At 59.8% G+C, this 23179-nt stretch overlaps 1 protein-coding gene across 4 annotated transcripts in view; it reads left to right on the plus strand.

Moving 5' to 3' along the window:
• Positions 1–22684, plus strand: part of MPP2 (membrane palmitoylated protein 2) — a 44804-nt gene extending 22120 nt beyond the window's left edge. For all 4 annotated transcript variants that reach the window (XM_043536924.1, XM_037887108.2, XM_043536922.1 and 1 more), the window contains exons 4-13: positions 607–759; positions 2867–3016; positions 4068–4295; positions 10683–10814; positions 11977–12082; positions 12438–12506; positions 12695–12856; positions 13989–14191; positions 14770–14898; positions 16112–22684. In XM_043536924.1, the coding sequence (XP_043392859.1) occupies positions 607–759; positions 2867–3016; positions 4068–4295; positions 10683–10814; positions 11977–12082; positions 12438–12506; positions 12695–12856; positions 13989–14191; positions 14770–14898; positions 16112–16288 (1509 nt within the window). In that variant the 3' untranslated portion in view covers positions 16289–22684. The remainder of the gene's footprint in view (positions 1–606; positions 760–2866; positions 3017–4067; positions 4296–10682; positions 10815–11976; positions 12083–12437; positions 12507–12694; positions 12857–13988; positions 14192–14769; positions 14899–16111) is intronic.
• Positions 22685–23179: the final 495 nt, after the last annotated feature.

Consider the following 23179-nt stretch of genomic DNA (forward strand, 5'->3'; position numbering starts at 1 on the left):
TGTGTGTGTGTGTGTATGTATGTGTGTGTGTGTGTGTGTGTCTGTGTGTGTGTGTGCATACCAGCCGTGTGTGCATACGAGCACTGTGTGTGTGTGTGTGTGTGTGTGCGTGCATACCAGCACTGTGTGCATATCAGCCGTGTGTGTGTGTGTGTGTGTGTGCATACCAGCACTATAGGGCAAGCAAGGAATACGGGGGTGTGTGTGTGTGTGTGTGTGTGCATGTGTGCATGCAAGATGCTCGGAGACCCGATCAGCGGCTGTGACAGCTGGTGTGGCCGAGTCTCAGCGGATTCCACCGCCCGCCCCTCCCCGTTTTAGCCCCAGAGATGCTGGGCTGGGTGGGGCTGGCCTCGCCGACGGGCCCCTTGCCCCCTGCCATCCTGTTGTTGCCTAGGAGCAGATGCTGGGGTATTAAGCACCATGTGATCGGACGTCTGTGTCACAGGGCTGGGGGTGGCAGGGGGCCAGGTGCGGCATCACAAGCCCCCCCCGCCCGTCTCTTCCTTTCCGCGCAGGGCCCGGCGCCTCGCTCTCGCCGGCCGGGGGCTGCAGGGGGCCGGGGGCTAACGGGGTTTGTCTGTGCTCTCTCATCCCCCTCCGCAGGCCCACGAGCGCCTGGAGGAGACCAAGCTGGAGGCCGTGAGGGACAATAACGTGGAGCTGGTGCAGGAGATCCTGCAGGACATCGCCCACGTCGCTGGGAGCAACAGCACGGCCGCCGAGCTGGCACGCATCCTGCAGGAGCCCCACTTCCAGGTGCCGCCGGGGGGCAGGGCTGAGCATGCCCCTCTGGCTGCGTGTGTGTGGCAGGGGCTCCGGCTGGGATCTGGGGGGCAGGGCTGAGCATGCCCCTCTGGCTGTGTGTGTGGGGCAGGGGGTCCAGCTGGGATCTGGGGGGCAAGGGGTATGGCCAGGGTCACGCCCGTCTGGCTGCGTGTGTGTGGCAGGGGATCTGGCTGGGATCTGGGGGGCAGGGCTGAGCATGCCCCTCTGGCTGCGTGTGTGTGGCAGGGGATCTGGCTGGAGTCTGGGGGGCAGGGCTGAGCATGCCCCCTGGCTGTGTGTGTGTGGCAGGGGATCTGGCTGGAGTCTGGGGGGCAGGGCTGAGCATGCCCCTCTGGCTGTGTGTGTGGGGCAGGGGGTCCGGCTGGGATCTGGGGGACAGGGGGTATGGCCAGGGTCACGCCCGTCTGGCTGGGTGTGTGGGGCAAGGGGGCTGGCTGGGATCTGGGCGGCAGGGAGGCTGGCCAGGGTTACGCTCCTCTGGCTGGGTGTGTGTGGCAGGGGGTCCGGCTGGGATCTGGGGGGCAGGGCTGAGCATGCCCCTCTGGCTGTATGTGTGGGGCAGGGGGTCCGGCTGGGATCTGGGGGACAGGCAGGCTGGCCAGGGTTATGCCCCCTGGCTGCGTGTGTGGGGCAGGGGGTCCGGCTGGGATCTGGGGGGCAGGGGCTATGGCCAGGGTCACGCCCGTCTGGCTGGGTGTGTGGGGCAGGGGGGCTGGCTGGGATCTGGGCGGCAGGGAGGCTGGCCAGGGTTACGCTCCTCTGGCTGCGTGTGTGTGGCAGGGGGTCCAGCTGGGATCTGGGGGGCAGGGCTGAGCATGCCCCTCTGGCTGTGTGTGTGGGGCAGGGGGTCTGGCTGGGATCTGGGGGACAGGGGGGCTGGCCAGGGTCACGTCCTTCTGGCTGTGTGCGGGGTGGGGTGGGGTGGGGAGGGCTCTAGCTGGGGTCTGGGTCATGCCATAGTCCAGACAATGTTGCTCTCAATGCTTTATCCTCTGGAAGGTGGTAGCGCAATGGGACCAGCTCCTGGGATCAGGGGCCGATTGGGCAAATAGCTCCCCAGATCCAGCCCCCGCCCCTGCCCCTGGGGGCTCCCGGTCTGGGATTGAGACGCTCGGCCGCAGCCGGGTACACAGAGAGGGTGGGGAGCCTCCAGCACAGACAGTGTGAGCAAAGCAGCCCAGGGTGGAGGTGGGATCTGGCAGGGATCTGGTTCGGGCCTCATCAGCTAGAGTTTGGCTGAGATCTGGCTGGGATCCGGCCTGTGCCATGCGGCCTGGGATCTGGTCATGATCTAGGCTGTGCTGCATTGGCTGGGATCTGGTCTGTGCCATGCGGGCTGGGATCTGGTCTGTGCCATGCGGGTTGGGATCCATCTGGGATCTGGTCTGTGCCATGCGGGCTGGGATCCGTCTGGGATCTGGTCTGTGCCATGCGGGCTGGGATCCGTCTGGGATCGGGTCTGTGCCATGAGGGCTGGGATCTGGTCATGATCTAGGCTGTGCTGCATTGGCTGGGATCTGGTCTATGCCATGCGGGCTTGGATCCGTCTGGGATCGGGTCTGTGCCATGCGGGCTGGGATCTGGCTGGGATCGGGTCTGTGCCATGCGGGCTGGGATCTGGTCTATGCCATGCGGGCTTGGATCCGTCTGGGATCGGGTCTGTGCCATGAGGGCTGGGATCTGGTCATGATCTAGGCTGTGCTGCATTGGCTGGGATCTGGTCTGTGCCATGCGGGCTGGGATCCGGCTGGGACTGGGTCTGTGCCATGCGGGCTGGGATCTGGTCTGTGCCATGCGGGCTTGGATCCGGCTGGGATCTGGTCTGTGCCATGCGGGCTGGGATCTGGCTGGGATCGGGTCTGTGCCATGCGGGCTGGGATCTGGTCTGTGCCATGCGGGCTTGGATCCGTCTGGGATCGGGTCTGTGCCATGCGGGCTGGGAGCTGGTCTGTGCCACGTGGCCAGGGTCTGGGGGAGATCCAGTCTGTTTCCTGTCTGCGCTCTGCGTGCGGTGGACAAAGCCCCTTCTCCCCTGCTAACATCCCTCCCTTTCCTCCCCTCGCGCTGGGGCCCTCAGTCTCTCCTGGAAACCCACGACTCGGTGGCCTCCAAGAGCTACGAGACGCCCCCGCCCAGCCCCCTCCTGGACCCCATGTTCAACAACCAGCCGGTGCCGCCGGATGCCGTGCGCATGGTGGGGATCCGCAAGACGGCCGCCGAGCACCTGGTGAGCCTGGGGACGGGGTGGCTGGGGTGGGGGGTCCTGTCAGCCAGCCGGGTGCCCACGGGGAGCCTGGCAGGGGCGTGCACGTCCCACGGGAAGGATGGTCCTGAGCATTACCAGCTCTCTAGTAACATGGGCTGCCCAGTGTGGGCCTGGCCCCCTTCCCCCCAGCTCTGTGTCTGCACAGAAGGCTGGGGAGGCCCCTCCGGGGTCCTGCCGCAGCCTCTTCCCCCACAGCGCCGGCTGCCATCCCTCCTCCCACCCCGGCAGGGCATCAGTGCCGCTCTATTAATCGGTCTGTCCCACGCTTGGCGAGGCGCCGGAGTTCAGCATCGCTGCAGGGAGGGGAAGGGGAATGTGTGTGTGTGTGGGGGTGTGTGCATGTGTGGGAGGAGGCTGAGGGGATGTGTGTGTGTGTGTGTGTGGAAGAGGGGGTGTGTGTCTGTGTCGGGGAAACGGGGGGGTAGAGATGGGAGTGTGGGGGAGGAGGTGTGCGAGGATGGGGGTGTGTATGGGGGGAGGGATTGTGTGGGGATGGAGGTGTTGGGGGGCTGCGTGTGTGTGGGGAGGGGTGTGAGCGGAGGAGATGGGGGGGCTGAGTCTGAGGGGAGGAGGTGTGAGGATTGGGGTGTGTGGGGTTGGAGGGGCATTTCCCACAGGCTCCACCATCACACACAGTCCTTGCCTACCCAGGGTCTGGGGGGCCAGCCCCCTTCTGCCCCCAGCTTTGTCTGGCTACGGGGTAACAAATGGCTGGGCTTATCCTCAGCTCATCAACCCCCGTCCCCCTCCCTCCCCATCTAGCTCACCCCTCTCTTCCCCTCCCTCTCCCTTCTTCTCTTTTCTCCTCCTCCCTCTCTCTTCCTCACTCCCCTCTTCCCCTCGCCCTCTTTCACACCCTCCCATCTGGCTGGGGGGCTGGGCTGGGTGTTGCGGGGAGGCGATGGGGTGCAGCAATGGGCCCAGCTGCGGCTCCAGGGCTCCCCATGAGTCCCCGGGGGCCTGGCTATGGCAGGGCCGGGCGCTGAGGTGCATGCCCCCCCTCCACCCGCAGGGCGTGACCTTCCGGGTGGAGCGGGGCGAGCTGGTGGTCGCCCGCATCCTGCACGGCGGCATGATCGACCAGCAGGGCCTGCTGCACGTGGGCGACGTCATCAAGGAGGTGAACGGCAAGGAGGTGGGCAACGACCCCAAGGTGCTGCAGGAGATGCTGAAGAATGCCACCGGCAGCGTGGTCCTCAAGATCCTACCCAGTTACCAGGAGCCTCCCCCGCCCCGACAGGTAGGGCCCCCGCTCGGGTACGTGGGGGTGTGACGGTCCCCAGGGTGCGATCCGGACTGCCGAACTGAGATGCCTTTTACGCTGCTTTGCTGGTGAGCAGCCGCTCCTGGCCCGTGAACACACAGCCTCCAGCGTGTGACACGCTCCCAGCGAAACCCTAGCCAGCCACTCGTGAATTACACCGCGGGAGAACACCAGGACATTGCCAGCCCCAGACTTTCCCCGAGAAACGTGCCCGGTCTCTACTGCCCGGCCCACTCACCCTGCAGAACAAACTCCCCGAAAGTCCGTCATTTCGTCAAAGGAAAATGATATGCGCGCATCCTGGTATCGTCCCCCAAAGACGCTGGTTTAGATTGAACAGTGAAACGAATTGATTAACTATAGAAAGGTGATTTTAAGTGATTGCAAGTCATGAGGCATAAGAGTCAGAAGGGGTTACAAAGGAAAATAAAGAGAGAACAACGCCAGCTCATGTCCAAGCTTAGCAAGTGAAAGGAGCTGAAAAGCAAAAGGGGTTTTTCTCACCCCAAGCTTACAGCAGAGGTGGTGCCAGCAGAAAGACGGTAAGAAGGGGAGTGAAGTCAGGTGTTTTCCTCCCTTTTCTGTAATTCAATTTCATGGGCTAGAAACGTCCTGGCTGAGTCACGGTGATGCGCAGTCTGCTGTGGACGTGACGTTTGAACCGTCCCGATGATTGAATGTGAATTTCTTGTTTACCTCTCCCGCCCCCTGCTGGAGAATAGCTGCTTGAGTAGGTAATAGTGGGGGCCAATGTGGCTTTGTCTCTGAAAAACTGGTCTGGGCCTGCTTTTCTTTAACTTGGAGCATGTCAGAGTAATGTTATACAGTGGAATCTTATAACTTTGCCTGCAATGTTGATACACACGTTTTACAGGCACAATAATGTTCAGCAGATTATGAGTTTTTGAATGATACCTCAGAAGGTGTACTTTGGGGGAGGGATAGCTCAGTGGTTTGAGCATTGGCCCGCTAAACCCAGGGTTGTGAGTTCAATCCTTGAGGGGGCCATTTAGGGACCAGGGCAAAAATTGGGGATTGGTCCTGCTTTGAGCAGGGGGTTGGGCTAGATGACCTCCTGAGGTCCTTTCCAACCCTGATATTCTATGATTCTTTGTACAACATTTATCATAGTCTTGTGAACATGGGGTGCAGGCTGTCACAGGGGTTTATGCACTGCACCCCCTCTTTATACCATGCCTGGGTACATGGGGCATATGCACCCCCTGTTTATAACCCCTCCTCGGGTGCCTTAGAAACATATGTTGCTGTACCTCATTATAAATCTCCATGTGCCTGCCCTTCTCTGCTCCTCCTCCCCACCCCGGTCTGCCCCCAGCCGGGGAGCGTTCCCGAGAAGGCCAGCAGGGACTTTGTGCGCGGATGCCTTGGGCAGGGAGCTGGAAGAATTTAATAAGCAGCTGTCAGCTCAATGTGCTCAGCGGCGTAATAGAGCTGGACCAAGTGTGGCCCGGGCGCCGGCCTCTCTTGCCTTCCCCAGCTGCAGGGACCTCTGGATAAACCCAGGGGAGGGGCCGACAGCTGGCTGGATTCTCCTTGGGGTGTGGGCTGCGCTCCGGGCTCTCTTTCGGGAATGGGGGTGCTCGGTGACACCCCAGCGGCAGCTCAGTGCTCATTGTTCTGGCCAGTTTGAGTCAAGACTTCCCATCACCTGCTCCCTCCGTCCCAGACCTCTCGGGTGCCGTGGGCTTGTGTCTGCCTCCGGGAGGTGGGGTGGATAGGTGTGTAGGGGTGTGATTGCTAGTGTCGGGGTGCTCCCCCTGGAACGTGTGTTTGCCTGTTGGCTCCCAAGTCTAGGTACATGCTGGCTATGTGACCCTGGGACAGCCCCACCCCCGCTCTATGCCTCAGTTTCACCATGTGTAACAGGGAGATGACGATATATATGCAGGCTTGTGCGTGTGTGTGTGTGTGTGTGTGTGTGTGTGTGTGGGGTGTATATAGGTAGGCCTATGTGTGTAGTTGTGTAGTATAGATGTGGGCCTGTGCGTGTGAGTGTGTGTAGTTGTGTAGTACATATGCAGGTGTGTGTGTGTGTGTATCTGTGTATATATAGGGGGCCATGTGTGCAGCTGTGTGGTATATATGTGGGCCGTGTATGTGTGTGTTATACGAAGACCTGTGTGTGCAGCTGTGTAGTATATATGAAGGTGTGTATGTGAGTGTAATATGCAGGCCTGTATGTGGTTGTGTGTGAAGCTGTGTAGTATATATGAAGGCACGTGTGTGTGTGTGTGTGTAATATGCAGGCCTGTATGTGGTTGTGTGTGTGTGTGTGTGTGTGTAGCTGTGGAGTATATATGAAAGCGCCCGTGTGTTTCCCTGCCGGGTTGTTGCTGTCTGTCTGTCTGTGCTGGATTTGGTGGCAGATAATCCCATCCCGTGGCGAGGGGTGTGTATGTGTGTTTACCTCTCTAATCCCCCAGCTCTCCCCCCCAGGAGAATTTCCTTGTCCCAGCAGCTCTGATAACCCCTCCCTTCCTGGCCATGCTCCTGCCAGGGCGGGCGGTGGGCTCTGCACAAGGGCTGCCCGGGCCTGTGCCCGTGAGAGCCACAGGACCTGGGGGGTTGGCTGGTGTTGGGATCACACCCCACGGAAGGCAGTGACTGTGGGTAGATGGCAGCAAAGGCCGTGGTGCGAGCTCCCCGACAGGGGAGGGAGGGACAGAGCAGGGGTGTGCATATGTGAGGCTAAATAAGGCCCCCCAAAAGAGGCAATTATAGGCGGGAACTGCGGGAACTTGACCCCGAACTCCCACAGTTCCCTGAGAGCGGGGATGGTACCCCACAAGCCGCTGCAAAAATTTCCCACAAGGCCGTGCACCAGATAGTGGCGCCGGGGACACTGGGACCCCCACCCACAGTGCCATGCGGCTTTTCCCCATGCAGGGTGGCTCTGCGAGGACGCCCTGCACCGGCAAAGGCAGCCGGACGTGAACAGGTTCTGCCGAGGGAGAGCTAGAGGGTTTCCCGGGGTAGCTGTACCAGCCTGCCCTTTCCAGCAAAGCCCTTAGCGAACACGCTTTAACATCCTAGCGTAGCCTGGGCAAGTTGTGATTTACCGTGTGCTTGCCCATCCTCTCACCAGCCTAGGTGGCCGAGGCTGTGTATCTTGCCCAGGGCTTGTCGAGACCGCTTCCGTACCTGGTTCCCCGTTAACTCCAGGTAGTTAATGGGTCTGGGAAGACAAGTGAGGACTTTCCCCGCTTCTTAGATCCAGCCTGCACGGGTTCTGTCCCTTCCCTCCGGTACAGAATGGACGCTGGTTGCCGAGGTGAAACATCTGGGGAGTGGCAAGTCTGGCTTCACAAATGTGGTCACAGAAGTCAAAAAAAAAGACAAGCTCTCAGGGGCATGTGAGTGGAGCCTTGGGCCACCTAGACCTGTGGTTCTCAACCTTCTCAGACCCAGACTACTCGCTCAATGCCAGCATGGGGATGTCTGCCCGAGCTGGAAATGACACTCCGGCTGCAGGGTAGACGTCCCCTGCCAGAGCCAGTGGGCTGGGTGGGAAAAGTGGGGCCCTGCTCGGCCCTGATTCATGCCCTGTGGGCTTTGCACTGGGCCAACTCCCGCCCCTGTGTCAGGAACTGCAGCCAGCTCTGCTCCGTGACCCTGGCTCTGCACCCGGCCCGGGGCTGCCCCAGGAACCGTGTGGCGTATGTCGGGGCAGGACTGGTCCGAACGAAAGGGTTTCAAAGGTGCTGAGCACCCCCCGCTCCCATTACAGAGGCTGCATGGCCTCCCCTGGGTGGTGGCCGCAGGAAGTGCTATCCAGGTGGGGAAACTGAGGCACGTGCATGTGTGTCTGAGAGACTTGCTCAGAGTCACACCAGGAGTCGATGGCAGGGCTGGGAATAGAGCCCAGCAGTTATAGGCACAGCGGGAGAGGAATTTAAGGGGTTGCTGAGGAAGGCATGGGGGGGCAATACATTTAAGGGGTGGGCAGAGCAGGCATGGCAGGGGGTTGAATTTGGGGTTGGCTGGGGCAGGCTCTGTGTGTGGGGGGATGAATTTAAAGGGGGGCAGGCATGGTGGCAGGGATGGGGGGGCGGAAATTTAGGGGGATCATGGCCTGCTCCTCCAGGCAGCTCATCTTCCCTTCTAGCCTGTATCCAAGACATTGTCCCAGCACTGCCTGCCGCACCCCGCTTCAGCCTGCTCGCCTGGCCCCTGCCAGCTGATGCCAGGCAGGAACTGAACCGGGGTGGCGGGCATGGGGGCAGAGCTGCTCGATGCAGACAGGAGCACGTCACCTGCCTTTGACTCTCCGGACACATTTCTCCCCCGGCTGAGGACAAAGCAGGGCCTGTCAGCCGGCCCTGGCATCTGCTCCCTCGGCGCCATGCGCCGTGGGGCCCGGGCGCTGAAAGGAGCCTGGCAGCGAGGGGCGAGCAGGAGATGAGCTGATCTCCAGTCCCTGTGTCTCCGTTTGCTATTTGGAGCTTGTCTTGGCTTGTTACCTCACAGTGGGGAGCAGGGCAGAGTCCCCCTCCACCCCTGCTCCAGGCAGGGCCTGCCCAGCCCCCCCCTCCACCCCTGCTCCAGGCGGGGCTCACCCACGCCCACCCCTCTACCCCTACTCCTGATGGGGCTCTCCTGGCCCCTCTCCACATCTGCTCCCTGGGGGGGTCCCACCTCCACCCCAGATCCCAGCGGTGCTTCCCCGGCCCCCCCTCCACCGCTGCTCCTGGCGGGGCAAGCTCAGGTGTCAGTTACGCTCGGCTCTCGCCCTTCCAAGGTTTTCTTTGCAGTCCTAACAGCGAGACTGAGACTCTGTTATCAATAGCCAAGAGTCTGGGGAGCGATGGAGGGGCCTGGCTGTGCCCCCCCTGCAAGCACCCCATGGCCTGCACATGGGGAGTTGACGGAGGCTTTAGCCGGAGATCTGTCCGAGTGGATGGACTCTGTGGGCCAAAGGCGTTATTGTAACCCAGTCACTGCCCAGCATTAACCAGCGTCAGTCTCGGGTCAGGGTTTGGTGTCCAGAGACGTCAGCCGGCCAGTCCCAGGGCAAAACCCCACTGGAAACCCTAGGCCCCCTTTATTAAAGGGACAGAAAAGACGCATTTGAAGAGTCAGGTTTGAAGGCAGGCTTTCGTTTTAACAGCCTCCAGCGTTCCCTTGAGCTGGGGAGAGTTTCCAAAGGACAAGGCCCCGGGTCTGACAGTCTCCGGGATGGTGTTCAGGAGGGTGATTACTGTCTCGTCCGGGGCCAACAGGAGAAGTTGGTGGGGATGGGCTGGTTAAAATCCGCTCCCCTTTCTCAGAAGACAAGCCAAGACGAACACAAAAGGAGAGAGGAAAGCACAGCAAAGCTGGAAAACGCAGCTCCTCTCTATGGTGTCGACTTCACTTGCAACCTCGTGACTGGAGAAAAACAGGCCCGGCACGTGGTCTGGTCAGGCGCTCCGAGGCCTGGGACACTTGTAGCAACGTGGGGCTGTTTCGGGCATTGCTGTTAACGGCCTCTTTCTGATCTCAGCAGTCTTGGCCCGCTAAGCCAATCTCATATGAGACAGAAGGCACCGGAGAGAGGAGAAAGGGAAGGGAATCAATTTGTCTCCAGAATTCTTTCTTACACACCCCAAAAGGGAGCGGTGGGTGGAATATCTCACCCCCATCGTTATTGGGTCCACCAATGAGGCCTATTATCCGACACCCCGATTTTGGTTCATTGATTTCTGGCCCTCGGCTCCTCTTGTTCACCACGCATAACTGTGACCCCTTCCTTGAGTGAGAGCCGGAGGCTGTTTTATCCGGTCTGTCAGTCTGTCTCGCGTTCGGACCACTCCCAGCTCTTTTCTTTGGTCTAGGTCAGGGGTTCTCAAACTTCACTGCACCGCGACCCCCTTCTGGCAACAAAAATCACTACAAGCCCCCAGGAAGGGGGACTGAAGCCTGAGACCCCCCTCCCCCCCCCGCCTTGGGCGGGGTGCTGAAGCTTGAGGACTTCAGCCCTGGGCGGTGGGGCTTGGATTTTGGCTTCAGCCCCGGGCCCCAGCAAGTTGAACGACAGCCCTGGTGACCCCATTAAAACGGGGCGCAGACCCACCGGTTGAGACCAGCTGGTCTGTGGGATGGCAGCGCTTCACGCGCTTTCCCTGGTTCTTGACGGTGGAGCTCACGAGCAGGGTCGGTTGTCTCGCCGCTCCCGGCTCCAGCCCGTGCCAGGGACCGGGGAAATGGGAATTCTCCGGGCCGGATTTCCAGGCGCTCGGCACTGCCCAGCGGGGCCTGGATTTTCCAAAGAGCTCGGCTCTCAGTTCAGGAACCGGGAGCCCCAGGACGGCAAGGGCCCCTCTGCTCTCCCTGCCTGGGGCTGACCCCGCGCTCTCCTCGTAGGTGTTTGTGAAGTCCCACTTTGACTACGACCCGGCCAGCGATAACCTGATCCCCTGCAAGGAGGCAGGGTTAAAATTCACTGCCGGGGACCTGCTGCAGATCGTCAACCAGGACGACCCCAACTGGTGGCAGGTGAGGACAGCTGGGTGGTCCCGAATCCCCCACCGCTTGGCAGTACCCAGGCCTGGGTACTGCCTTGCACCCTGGGATGGCTTGGACGGGGGGGATGGGTTACTCAGGCGGGGAGGGTCATGCCACATGGAACACCCCCATCCCCAAGGCACGGAGGGGCTGGCAAGGGGACCCCATGGTCACTGCTGGTTTGGTCGATGGGATGGCGCTGAGGGCAGTCAGGGAGCTCAGCGGCAGCTGGCTGGAGGGTGAGGGTCTGGGGATGGGGGCTGTGGGTGGCCGCTGGGCAGGGGCCTCCTGGGGTGGGGGCTGTGAGTGGCCCCATAGCGGGGAGAGGGCGCGTTTGGAGATGGGGCTGTGGTGATAGGGCTGTGGGTGGCCACAGGGTGTGGGGGGTATGGGGATGCGGCTGTGGGTGGCCTCAGGGTGTGTGTGGGGGGTGTGGAGATGGGGCTGTGGGTGGCCCCGGGGTGGTGGTGGGGGCTGTGGGTGGCCCCGGGGTGGTGGTGGGGGCTGTGGGAATCGGGTTGTGGGTGGCCCCGGGGTGGTGGTAGGGGCTGTGGGGATGGGGTTGTGGGTGGCCCCGGGGTGGTGGTGGGGGGCTGTGGGGATGGGGTTGTGGGTGGCCCCGGGGTGGTGGTGGGGGGCTGTGGGGATGGGGTTGTGGGTGGCCCCGGGGTGGTGGTGGGGGGCTGTGGGGATGGGGTTGTGGGTGGCCCCGGGGTGGTGGTGGGGGGCTGTGGGGATGGGGTTGTGGGTGGCCCCGGGGTGGTGGTGGGGGGCTGTGGGGATGGGGTTGTGGGTGGCCCCGGGGTGATGGTAGGGGCTGTGGGGATGGGGTTGTGCGTGGCCCCAGGGTGGGTGGGGGGCTGTGGTGATGGGGCTGTGGGGGGGCTTCAGGGCAGGTGCGGCTGTGGGGAAGGGGCTGTGGGTGGCCCCAGGGTGGTGGCAGGGGGGCTGGGGGGATGGCGCTGTGGGTCATCCCTGGAGGGGGTTGGAAATGGAGGTGTGGGTGGCCCTAGGGCAGGGGTGCTCCAGAGGGTGGAGGCTGCGGGGGGCCCCTGGTGCGGGGCTCTGGGGGTGGGGGCCGTAAGGGGCCCCAGTATGCCAGGCTGGACGGGCGGTGGCTATGGGGACTCACCGGGCCTGGGTGCCGTTTCAGGCCTGCCACGTGGAGGGCGGCAGTGCCGGCCTCATCCCGAGCCAGCTGCTGGAGGAGAAGCGGAAGGCGTTTGTGAAGCGCGACCTCGAAGTCCCCCCCACATCTGGTAGGAGGCCCCCACGGATGCCCCAGGCTGGCCGCAGTGCACGCAGGGCCCTGCTCCCCATCTCCAGAGCGTGGCGGTGGAGCCCTGCTGCCCAAACCCTCCCTGCTCCCTACGGCCAGGGCCCTGAGCCAGGCTAGTGCCCAGCCTGGTGGCCAGTGCCCGCAGGAAGGTGATGCTCCCCCACAAACCCTGGCTGTGTCCTAGGGGTTTGCAGTGGCCCTGCCCTGACACCCCCTGCCCTGGGGAATATCTCCAGCCAGGCCAGCACCCCGATCCCTGCTGGGGTTGCCTGTGGCAGCATCTGATTCCCGCTGGGCTTGCCCACGGCTGAACGAGTCCGTTCTGCTCTCGGCAGGTGCCCTATGCGGCAGCATCAGTGGGAAGAAGAAGAAGAGGATGATGTACCTGACCACGAAAAATGCGGGTGAGTGCCCCAGGCTGCCCAGGCCCTGGGCAGGCATCCCCCTCCTCCTCCTCCTGGGCCGGCTCTTGCCCCAAATCCCAAAATTATCCTTCCCCCTTCCACCCCGTCCCCTGCGCAGGCGGGGCTGGGCACACGCTGCCCCGTCCCCATATCAGCGCTGACTGTTTTCTCCTCCCCATCCGGCCCAGAGTTTGACCGGCACGAGCTGCTGATCTACGAGGAGGTGGCCCGCATGCCCCCGTTCCGCAGGAAAACCCTGGTGTTGATCGGGGCCCAGGGCGTCGGGCGACGCAGCCTCAAGAACAAGCTGATCATGTCGGACCAGGCCCGCTACGGGACCACCATCCCGTGTGAGTAAAGACTCTGCCCCCTGGAGCCAGTGCTAACCCCGACGTGCACCCTGATCTCTTTTCCCTAATCTGACCCCTGCTCCAGAAGGGGCTGGGGCTGACTGTGCCACGTGGCCTGGCCTCACGTGACTCACGCCTCTGGGTCCTCTTAGCGTGCCCTGCGGCCAGCCGGTGTGGGCATCCCTGCCCCACGCACGGCCGGCCTTAGGGGATGCACATGGAGGTTTGGAATGAAGGCACCCGGAGCGCTGGGCAGGGCAGGCTGGGGGAGCCCTAGAGCTGTCAGGTCCTGGGGACGAAAAGCCCCTGCCCCGTCCTTCAGCACAGGGTCTGGAGAGCCAGCCGGGCAGACTGTGGAGAATCACCTGTGACCGTAATTGACCAGAGGTGAGGGCCAGGTAAGCCTGTTTGTGATGGAGCAGCACCCCCTGGTGAGGAAACGTCCACCCTGCACCTCATCTGCCTTCCATCCACGTCCCCAGGGACGGGCTCTGTGGCAGGAGGGAGGGGTGGGGGGCAAGATACCTGCCCCGCCAAAGGCAAGACCCGTTGCCTTGAACCCCCGTGAGTCCTCCACTTGTGGAACGTGGGGTGCGTCTGCCCCTTGAATTTCAGGATCCTGCTGCTGCCGGATGGGCTGCAGACGACAAAGAACCCCGAGGGGGGTGCAGTGGGACGGGCCGCTCTAATCTCCCCGTAAGCGTTTTGAAATCAAACGAGCTGTCCCTGCGATCACAAGGCAGGACTTGGTGGCTTCCGACACTGATGCACCGTTCAGCCGGGTGGCAGCTGGATCCGCAGTTTCCCAAAGTTTGTGGGTGTTTGGGCTTGTGGTTCTGGCGCAGCCCAGTGTAGGGAGACGGGCCAGCCACACGGCAAGGGCTGGGGACTGGTTCCCAAGTTTTGGATGATGATTTTGATTCAAGCTGATCACCCAGCTTGATCCCACAGTTGGGGGGTGTCTGGACCTGGGCTTCTGGTTCTGCCCATTACAGGGAAGGTCCCAGAGCTGGGCACAGGCTCTCTGGGTTCCCGGAGTTGGGGGGGGTTTGGGTGTGAGGTTCCGGTCCGGTCCCCTCGCCGGTTGTTCTGTATCTCACGCTCACCACATTATTCCTGTGTCCCTTGGCAGACACTTCGCGGAAGCCCAAGGACCACGAGAGGAACGGCCAGGTCTACTGCTTCATGTCGCGGGGGGAGATGGAGGCGGACATCAAGGCTGGCCGCTACCTGGAGCACGGGGAGTACGAGGGGAACCTCTACGGCACCAAGATTGACTCCATCCACGAGGTGGTGGAGTCCGGCAAGATGTGCATCCTGGATGTGAACCCGCAGGTTCGTGCTACGGGGACAGGCCCAGCTGGGAAGCCCCTAGTTATACTGGAAGGGAGGTTGGGGCTCTGGCTTGAAGCTCTGGAGGACAGCCACCGCTCGGGCAAAGCTGAGGCAAGCTTCCCCTGTACTCACCCCAGCCACCTGTCCCAGCCCTGACTGGGAGGGGAGCGCAGTCCAGGGCCCACTGAGTACCAGGCCTCTCTGCTGAGCCTGGTCGCACACCTAGCGGGCGGTGCCCACACGCAGGGGAAGGACTCCTGCCCGAAAATGCAACTGACAAGACAAATGGTGTGAGGGGAAACTGAGGCACAGAGTAGGTCAATGACAGAGCCAGGAGCAGAACCCAGGTCTCCTGGTTCCCAGCCATGTGGCCTACCCATTGGGAAAAACTGTCTCCCCATGGCTATAGCTGGTAACACCTTTTGGTCGGTACCCGCCAGGGCTAGATCTGAGCAGCGGGAAAAAGCTCTGGGTCCCATTCCCAGCACCCCGGCTGCATGGTCCCCCTTCACGCCTGTCCCCTTTGGAAGCTTGCTGGTCTTAGGTCTGCACTGACAGCCTGGCTCTGTGTTACCCAGGCAGTGAAGGTGCTGAGAACGGCTGAATTCGTCCCCTACGTGGTCTTCATCGAAGCCCCGGACTACGAGACACTCCGAGCCATGAACAAGGCAGCGCTGGAGAGCGGTGTGGCCACCAAGCAGCTCACGGTGAGTCCACGCCAGCCCTGTACCCCCACAGAGTGCAACCAGAGCAGGGGGTCCAACCCCCTTTCCCCCACGCGGTGCCACAAGACATTGGGGTCATAGGGCCTTCCCCAATCACCTGGCCCATGCCATGTCCTTGGCCCACATGACCCAGGGTGGCTGAGCTGGGGCAGGCCCGGGTTCCACAGGGCGTGTCCCTGTATGCACACGGCTCTGTCCACAAGCACATGTGCGACAGGCACTGGGATCGGGGCTTGCTCCCCTGTTGGTTCTTCCTGGTGGCCTTAATGGCCCCTTTAGAGGCAGGCGCTCAGCGCTTCCCCATCGAGCGCCTCCCTGAACGTGGCCACTGGTTGGACTCTCCATCCGGAGGGGTCAGCAGGAAGATCTCCTCGCCAAGTGCACGGTGCTGTCCGTTCCCAGAGCCGCCCAGGAGAGCTGGGCTGTTCCCCCGACCCGCTCTGATGGCTGGCACAGCGGGTGTCCCGTGCAGCTCCTGCCGCTGACCTCCAGGGAATGGCAGGCTGGCCCCACCTGCTCCCACCAGCCAGGCTGCGGCGAAGCGGGGTGGGCTGGCGTAGGCAACCCCTGGGGGAAGACGAAAGGAGGGCAGGGGGCCGTGGTGGGGATTCTCCAGCCCGTGCTGAGTGCAGTGCCGCAGCATGGCGCTAGAGGGCACTGTGCTGCCCCAGCTGCCAATCATTACATTTCCCATGGATGCTTTTTGCACGTGGGCCCCCTGGTGCCTGGCGCTGTCCCTGCCCCTAGAATCTTTCCGGGCTTATAATTGATCATATTCTGCCTCCTTCAGTCCTCCATCTGTCTTCAGCTGATTACGGGATCTGTCTTCAGGTCCTGTCCCAAAGAGCTGAGTAGCATTTCTGGGTGGCCGTTCCAACTGCGGCCATGCCCCTCCCCACAGGTAGCCGCATCTCCGCTCTAGGATCTCTGTATAAAAGGCTGCCACGCTCCACCCCAGAGGTAGATGCCTCTTAGTGCTGGGATCCCCGTACCGACAGCTTGCTGCGCTCCTCACCAAAGGTGGCTGCATCCCGGGGGTGGGGTGAAACGAGCCCTGCGTCGTTTGCACCTCCGCTTACCTTTGCAAAGCTCTTTGGGGACCCCCCCCGCCCCCCTGGAGGCGTGTGCTCTTTACCCCGTGCGCAGAGCTCTGGGGCAAGGCTAACGGGCGGCATCCGTGCTTGTGTCTGGGCAGGAGGCGGATCTGAAGCGGACGGTGGACGAGAGCTGCCGCATCCAGCGTGGCTACGGCCACTACTTCGACCTCAGCCTGGTCAACGACAACCTGGAGTGGACATTCCAGCAGCTGCAGGAGGCCCTGGAGAGGCTGCGCGCAGAGCCCCAGTGGGTCCCTGTCAGCTGGGTTTACTAGGACGCTGGGAGCGAAGGCCTCCCCACCCTGCCCCCACGCGGAGGGCACTGCCGACCCGCCTCCCCTCCGCCCTCCCTCCTGCACAAACCACGACGTCTCAAAGCCAAGGAACCCGGATCCCCTGCCTGCGTCCCAGGCCTGTCTTCGGGGGAGCTGCGGCCCGAGACAGGTCTCGTCCCCCCAAGGGCAGGCGCTAGCTGGAGCTGCCAGTAGGGGGTGGCGAGGCAGGGAACTGGGTGCTCGTTGAACATCCCCTTCCCCCTCCCCCTGAGTTTTAACCAACTTTGCCAGAGTTAGAGAGTTTCTTGCAGACATTCCCGAGGGGCACCCCCAGTGGAGAACCCTTCTCTGCCCTGGACACGTGGCTGGGGGGCAGTGGCCCCCCATTTCCTTCCAGGAAGGGCTAGGGTGGCCATGGGGAGGGTTGAGAGAGCAGCCCAAGGCGGGGCAGTGCCCAGGACACTAAACACAGCCTCTTTAGTGCCCGGAGTGGGCACCGGGTCCCCCTTCAAGCCAGCCCCAGGGCTGTGCCCGGAGCCAGATCCCAGCAGCCGGCAGAGGGAGGTGGGCATGAGGAAGGCAGTGTGAAGCGTGCCGCAGGAGGTGCACAGAGCTGGGGATGCCAGCTGGCACCTCCCTCCATCCCTGCGCGTTCTCCCTTTCTCACCCAGCTGCCCGCTCCATGCCCAGGCTGCATCCCCCTTCCTGGTCCTGAGCTGCCCTCTCTGTGCAGAGGTGCCTGGCACCACCTCCAGCAGCTCCCCGGAGCAGCTTGGGGCATCTCTCCTCACTGGCCTAGGCCAGGGGAAATCTCAATAGGGACCAACCGGCTCAGGAACAGGGATGTTCCTGGCCATCTTTCTTCATCGTTCCCCACTGGGCCAGCGGGGTGGGGACGAGGGTGCAGCGGGGCGGGTTCGGAGCCCATCACCTCCCTGGGCTAGAGCATCAGATTCTCCCTTAACCCGTGTCTGGGGTTCGGGGCAGGAGGCTGGTCCACCAGGGAAATGAGCTTGGTGGGCTCAGTGGGCTTCTTGGATCAACCGTAGAGACTAACTCACTAATTCCCCACCGTGAATCCACAGCTGCTCCTCAGCAAAGACTGATGAGTTATTTCAGGGCTGGCTGGCTGCGGGGGCAGAATTTCCGAGGAAATTACTGGCCAGTTTGGTGCTGCGGGAGAGATCAGTCCCGTCCCAGGACAACAGGCGCACCTTAGCGAGCCCAGTCCAAAAATCGGCATGGTTCCGATGCCCTACCTGAAAGAGACGAAGCCACCACGTGCCCTGCCTCACCTGCTCCCACAGAAAACCCGTGATGGATTCATCCGGAGTGGGCCACCGCTCTGGACGACCCAGAGCAGAAGGAATCTTCTGGGGAGATCTGCACCAAGCAAATGCACAGCTATCTCACTGCCGAAAATTCAGCTCAGTTTACAGACCCAGCCCCCGCCTTCCGGCTCCGAACCGGATAGATTATTCCCTCCTCCCAATTTGAACTTTTGCAAATGTCCCAGCGATGGTCGGAAAAGCTGCCCCGACTTCCCCCCCAGCTTAGAGTCTGTGATTGTGGGGGTATTGAAGGGGAATTGCGGCACCTCTGGAAATCAATAACTTTAAGGTCCAAATGGTTGAAGGAGGCACCCTTGAGGAGGGTCTTGTTACATCCCTGGTGTAGGACACAGGACATCTGGGCACAGGACATCTGGTGTAGGACACAGGACGTCTTGATTCCCTGCTCTGCTCCAGCCTCCTGGGCAAGTCACTTAATTGCTCAGTGCCTCAGTTTCCCCACCTGTCCAATAAGGTTAAATTAATAATACCCGATACTGAGAATACATCTGTTATTGTAAGTGAGGCCCTCAGATACTTTGGGGATGTGGTGGAACCTAGAGAGTTAAGTAACATAAAGCTCTGGACCATAGACCTCAACTGTAAGTTTTAGGATTTATAAAGTGACAGCAAAAAAAAATAAAAACCATAATGATTGGATAGGTAGAGCCAGCCAGGGGCATCACTAGATATCAGGTAAGTAATTGCCATCGCCAGACCTCGGTTTGCCCACCCCAACTTTTCATAGGTGTATCGGCTCCACTTTTTGCCTCCTGCCCCAGCTTTGCAGGGAAGAAGTGATCACACATAATGTTCTATATGCTAACGCAACTTTGCCCCGCTCCTGGAATTTTTCTGAAACGGTGCCTCTGGAGACAGTCGGCAAAATCCAGGTCCGGGGGGATCCTCAAAACATGGGGCCAGCCGGCTCTGCGGTTTAGGGTCATACCTGTTGCTCAAAAACCATTAGAACAAAGATCAGGAGGGTTGTGTGTGGACAGTGGACAGCCCGCAAACAAGCTGCCTGCCTGGGTGCGAGAGCCGAGGCGGGAAGGACAGGTGCCTTCTGATCTGATCACCAGACAGGTTTGTTAGTAACCCGGCGGGGTGGGGGGGTATTTATTTATTTTCTTGGTAATAACTTTTGTCTTGCGTATTTCTTTAGCCGAATCCACACGCAGACTTAACTGACCCCATCGAATGTTAAAGTTAGCTGGTCCTGCCCTCCGTTTATTTACCTGCCACAGGCGATTTTAGCCCCGGGCCTCAGTTTCCCCTTGCGAGAATGCCCTCCTTGGTCAAGCGCTTTGAGATCGACTGGTGCAAAGCGCTAGATAACAGCTGGCTAGTACATCTCCGCAGTCCCTGGGAACCGCATGACATCGTTATAATTTCTGAAGCCGTTAGAGGCCTCAACTGAGATCAGGGCCCTGTTGTGGTAGGTGCTGTACATACACAGAGGGTCCCTGCCCTGATGGGCTTCCAGTCTCAATACACAAGTGGTAGGAGGGGAAACTGAGGCACAAAGGGGTGGGGAAGTGACTTGCTCAAGGTGACTCAGGGAGTGCCGGGAATAGAATCTCTGGATACCTGGTCCAGTGGGCGATGCTGTCTCCTCTTGGCTTCAGCGGCGGCTGGGTCTTCTGACTCCCATCCACGGGGCCCCTGCCCACAAGTCCTTCCCTCTGCTCTGGAGTGCAGATTTCCGTGTGTCAACAACTACCTCAGGCCTCAGCTGCAGCAGGGCAAAGGCAGAGCCCTGGCCTTGGCTCGGGCAGGTAACCGAAGAAGGAGCTGTTTGCAGTTGTTTCCAAACGGCTTTATTTGCTGAGTTTTTTATCTTAAGGCAAAACTCCGTCTCCTGTTTCTAACCGGCCTGGCTGCGGTGTGCCCCTGGGAACCCAGACCCCTGGCATGCACAGGCCCCATGGCAGCCGGTGGATCTGGGACGCTTCCAGTTTTGGGTGCCTGACTTGGGATGACTGGGGCCTGGTTTCCACAGGTGTGGAGTAGTCATTGCTGTTGGTGTTGGTTCTGACCCCCCCCTCCTCCCACAATGTGTCTGTGGCCCCCGTTATTCTGGTGTCAGAGACCCCACAAACTTACTGTATTTATCGCAAGTCAGGCACCCCAAATTTGGGGCCCCTTGTAAAAATTTGGGCCTTAAGTTCTTGTTTCTCAAATGGCCGGAGTTCCCCTTTAAAAGCAACTGTGGCTAGGGTCTCCCCTGCTGGTTGTCACGGTGTGGTGGGGGCAGAGGGAGCCAGGGAGAGACACCCATTGGGAAGGGGTGATACCCCCCCAAATTCCAATGCAGATCCCCTTTGGGAGGGCGCTGTCCAAACTGTCCCTACCCCGGCTCAACAGACCGCCCTTCCTTACTATTAAAATGCCACCCCCCTGAGCTGCACCCCCCGTTTCTGTTCCCACCTTCACTGGGGGAGTGACCCCCAGGTCTCTTGCCAAGAACCCGTTCCACAGGGTGTATTTCCGTTGTAAGATAATAGCTATCACACAGAGGAGAGGATTAATGTCCCTTGTTTTAAAAAATGCTATTTATGTAAAGAAGAGAAACTGGCCGTATCCCTGTCTGTCGGGCAAAGCGGGGTAATGCAGCGGATTGATCAAAGGTAATGGCCCAGCGGCAGGAAGGTGTTGGCCTCCCATTGCTCCGTGGGGCTGGCGGTAAAACGCCAGGCTCTGAAATCAGAGCGTTTTGGGGGCGTTATTTTTGGTTGGTTTTTAATGTTGGATTTACAGCCTGGCAGTTAGATTACCCAAAGGACTCAGCACCCAGCGGGAACCTGGCCCGCTGGGCAATTTGGTGGATTTGGTGCTTGGTGATCTGGGCCCAGAAAGTTCTGGTTTGTTTGGGGTAAATCAGCGCGACTTTTTGCCCCGGGGTCTGTTTTGCATCTGTAGGTGACTGTGAGGTTGTGTGAGAGAATGGGGCTGTGTGGGGTGGGGTGTAAGTTTGTTTCCCTGTGTCTGTATGCAAGTGTGTGTGTGTGTTTGTCCCTATGAGTTTATGTCTCTGTGTCTGTACACATGGGGGTGTGTTTGTGTATGTGCATGTGTGCCTGTCAAACAATTGCCAATTCTTGCAATTTTATCACACGTTTCACACTGTTTGTTTATTAGTCAAATCCCCAGCTCCTGGAGTCAGGTGATTCTATGAGACTCTTAGCTTTTTTTAAAGTAAGTTTCTATCCCTCCTGTTCGCGGGGAAACTCTTGCAAACACAACCCTGAAAGGCGCTGACACCTTTTGGCAACTAAAAATGATTATTTTTAAAGTCTCATGACTTTAACACCAATCTCCTCTCTTTTCGGGGCTGGACTGATGATTTTTTAACATTTGAGGTTGGCAACACTGATGCCCTCTCCTCCCGCTCCGTGTGTGCGCATGCGTGAGTACGTGTGCATGCAAATGGACGCTGATGCGTGTGAATGTAACTTCTGATGACGACTCACTCCATGTTAATGTTACATTTGCTTTGTGGGGCTTAGCCAGGGATGGTGACTTGACAGTTTTTCCCCGAACCCCTTTTCTGTCCCAAGCTCTGTTTCCTATTGAAGGGTGGGATTAACTGGATCTAAAGACGATGTACATATTGCCTTCTGGATGTGTCACTAACATACACTATAGCGAATGATCCTGCACTGCCCCCATCCACAAGAGAAATGGACGTGTTTGATCTCTGATTTCCACCGGTCTCTCCTAGTCCACTCCCGGCTCTGAGCTTCTCCATTAGTCTTCTTGAAACACACGTGTTTTTAATGGTTCCATGTAAATACTGAGCAACAGCGAGCTGGAAAATGCTTTTTCCCCCCTTCTCTTTGTTTTTGGTGAATGGTGATAGTTCCCCTTCCCCTCCCTGGAATTGTCTATTTCTTAGACTTGTGTTTATTAGAGAGCTCAGCGGTGTGATGTCCGTGTCGGGTCGGTGTTGCGTGTTAGAAGCTGGATAATTTGGATTGTTTGTGCCCTGTTTACACCACGCTGCCCTCTATTCGTTGGAGCTGCCATGTTTTATGGTGGAATCTCTCCCTTTTTTTGTTTCTGAACCTGGGGGGGTCCTGCTAGCCCCCCCTGCCGCCTGGTCACCTCTGTGTGTATGTACGCGCCTGGTGATCCTGACCGAAGGGGCGTGTGACGATTCTGGACCAGTGCTTGGTCAGGCTGTGATGCAGGGGCAAGACACCCCCCCCACTTTGCCAGGCAGCCTCCTTTTGCAGCAGGACCCACAAACCCTCCCACCAAGCAGGTCGAGGGCCTGATCCTGGTAGCTGCTGAGCTGCAGGTGGGTGGCAATTGCCCCTCCATAGGCTCGAGGGGGGTTGAGGATGCTTGGGACCTGGCGAGAGGGGCTTAGCCTCTGGCAGCATTGGTCTGAAATGCCCCTTCTGGTGGGGGTGCCATGCCAAGATGGCTCTGGCTGATGGCTGGTTTGGTATGGGAGAGGGGTGACCAGTCAATGAGGCAGATGACATCAGGCCTGATTGCTGCCCCAAAAGGACCATTTTCAGGGCTATGGGGTGAGGTCAGGAGGGGAAGTCACATAGGTGCCCCCCTCCCCTCAGCCCCTCAGTGCTTCCAGCCCAGGCAGGCTGAGGGCCCTGGCCTGGGTGTAGATGACCTTGTGAGACCGTTTCTCTCCGGGGTGGGCATGGCCCCATGGAGCTTTCTGCCAGGATGCGCCTAGTGGAGAGGCCGGGCGCCACTCGTTCCCTGTAGCCGGGGGCTGTGATGGGCTTCGCCAGCAGTGGCGTTTTACACCAGGGGAGGAGCTGGCCCCTAATTTAAAACGTTAAGTCCCCCCCCGGCCTCCCCTGTCTGTCGGTCCCTTCTCGTCCGATTGAACGAATGACAGTGACTTTTTTGTACTGACTCTTTTCTATTCCTAGTTACTTTCTGAGCTGGGTTGCTAGACGCTCGGAGCCCTGATGCTGTACATTTCTTTTATTTCTCGGTTGTGCGAGCTGATCCCATGTACCTGCCGGTGAATGACTCCTTTTGTTACTTTTCAGTTACTTTTATTAAATTTAAAGCAAAAAAAAAAAAATCCCTCACGCATGCTGGCTGTGTTGTTTTCATCTTGTCCTCCTTGGCGCAGGCATTTCAGAGGCATCCTCCAAGGAAGCCAAGTGAGTTACACTGTTGTAAAATGGGTGTGAGAGGAGAATTGGGCATTCTGTGCCTCAGTTTCCCCATCTGTGTTAACAGTACGGGCTGATCTCCTGGGGAGGTGAGACTGGAAAGGCTTCGAATGAATATTCGTGTCTGTAAAAGGCCTGGAGATCTACAGCGGGAAGGCGCTGGAGAGGGGCAGGTTGTTATTGCAGGGGTCCATTTGCTAGTGAATACCTGATGAGCGGGCATATGTCTGGAAGAGTATGTGTTTGCCGTTGAGTGGAATTGAATGAATCAAGGTGTGTGTGTGCGTGTGTGTGTGTGAGTGAGTGGTGTGCATGGGCTTGTGGCGTGTGCAAATCAGGAGGTGCGGAGCAAGGTGTGTGTGAACATGGCCTTTGCTACACTCTAGGGCATTGGTCTCATG

The sequence above is a fragment of the Chelonia mydas genome, chromosome 27 (genome assembly GCF_015237465.2).
Source record: "Chelonia mydas isolate rCheMyd1 chromosome 27, rCheMyd1.pri.v2, whole genome shotgun sequence".
Lineage (NCBI taxonomy): Eukaryota > Metazoa > Chordata > Testudines > Cheloniidae > Chelonia > Chelonia mydas.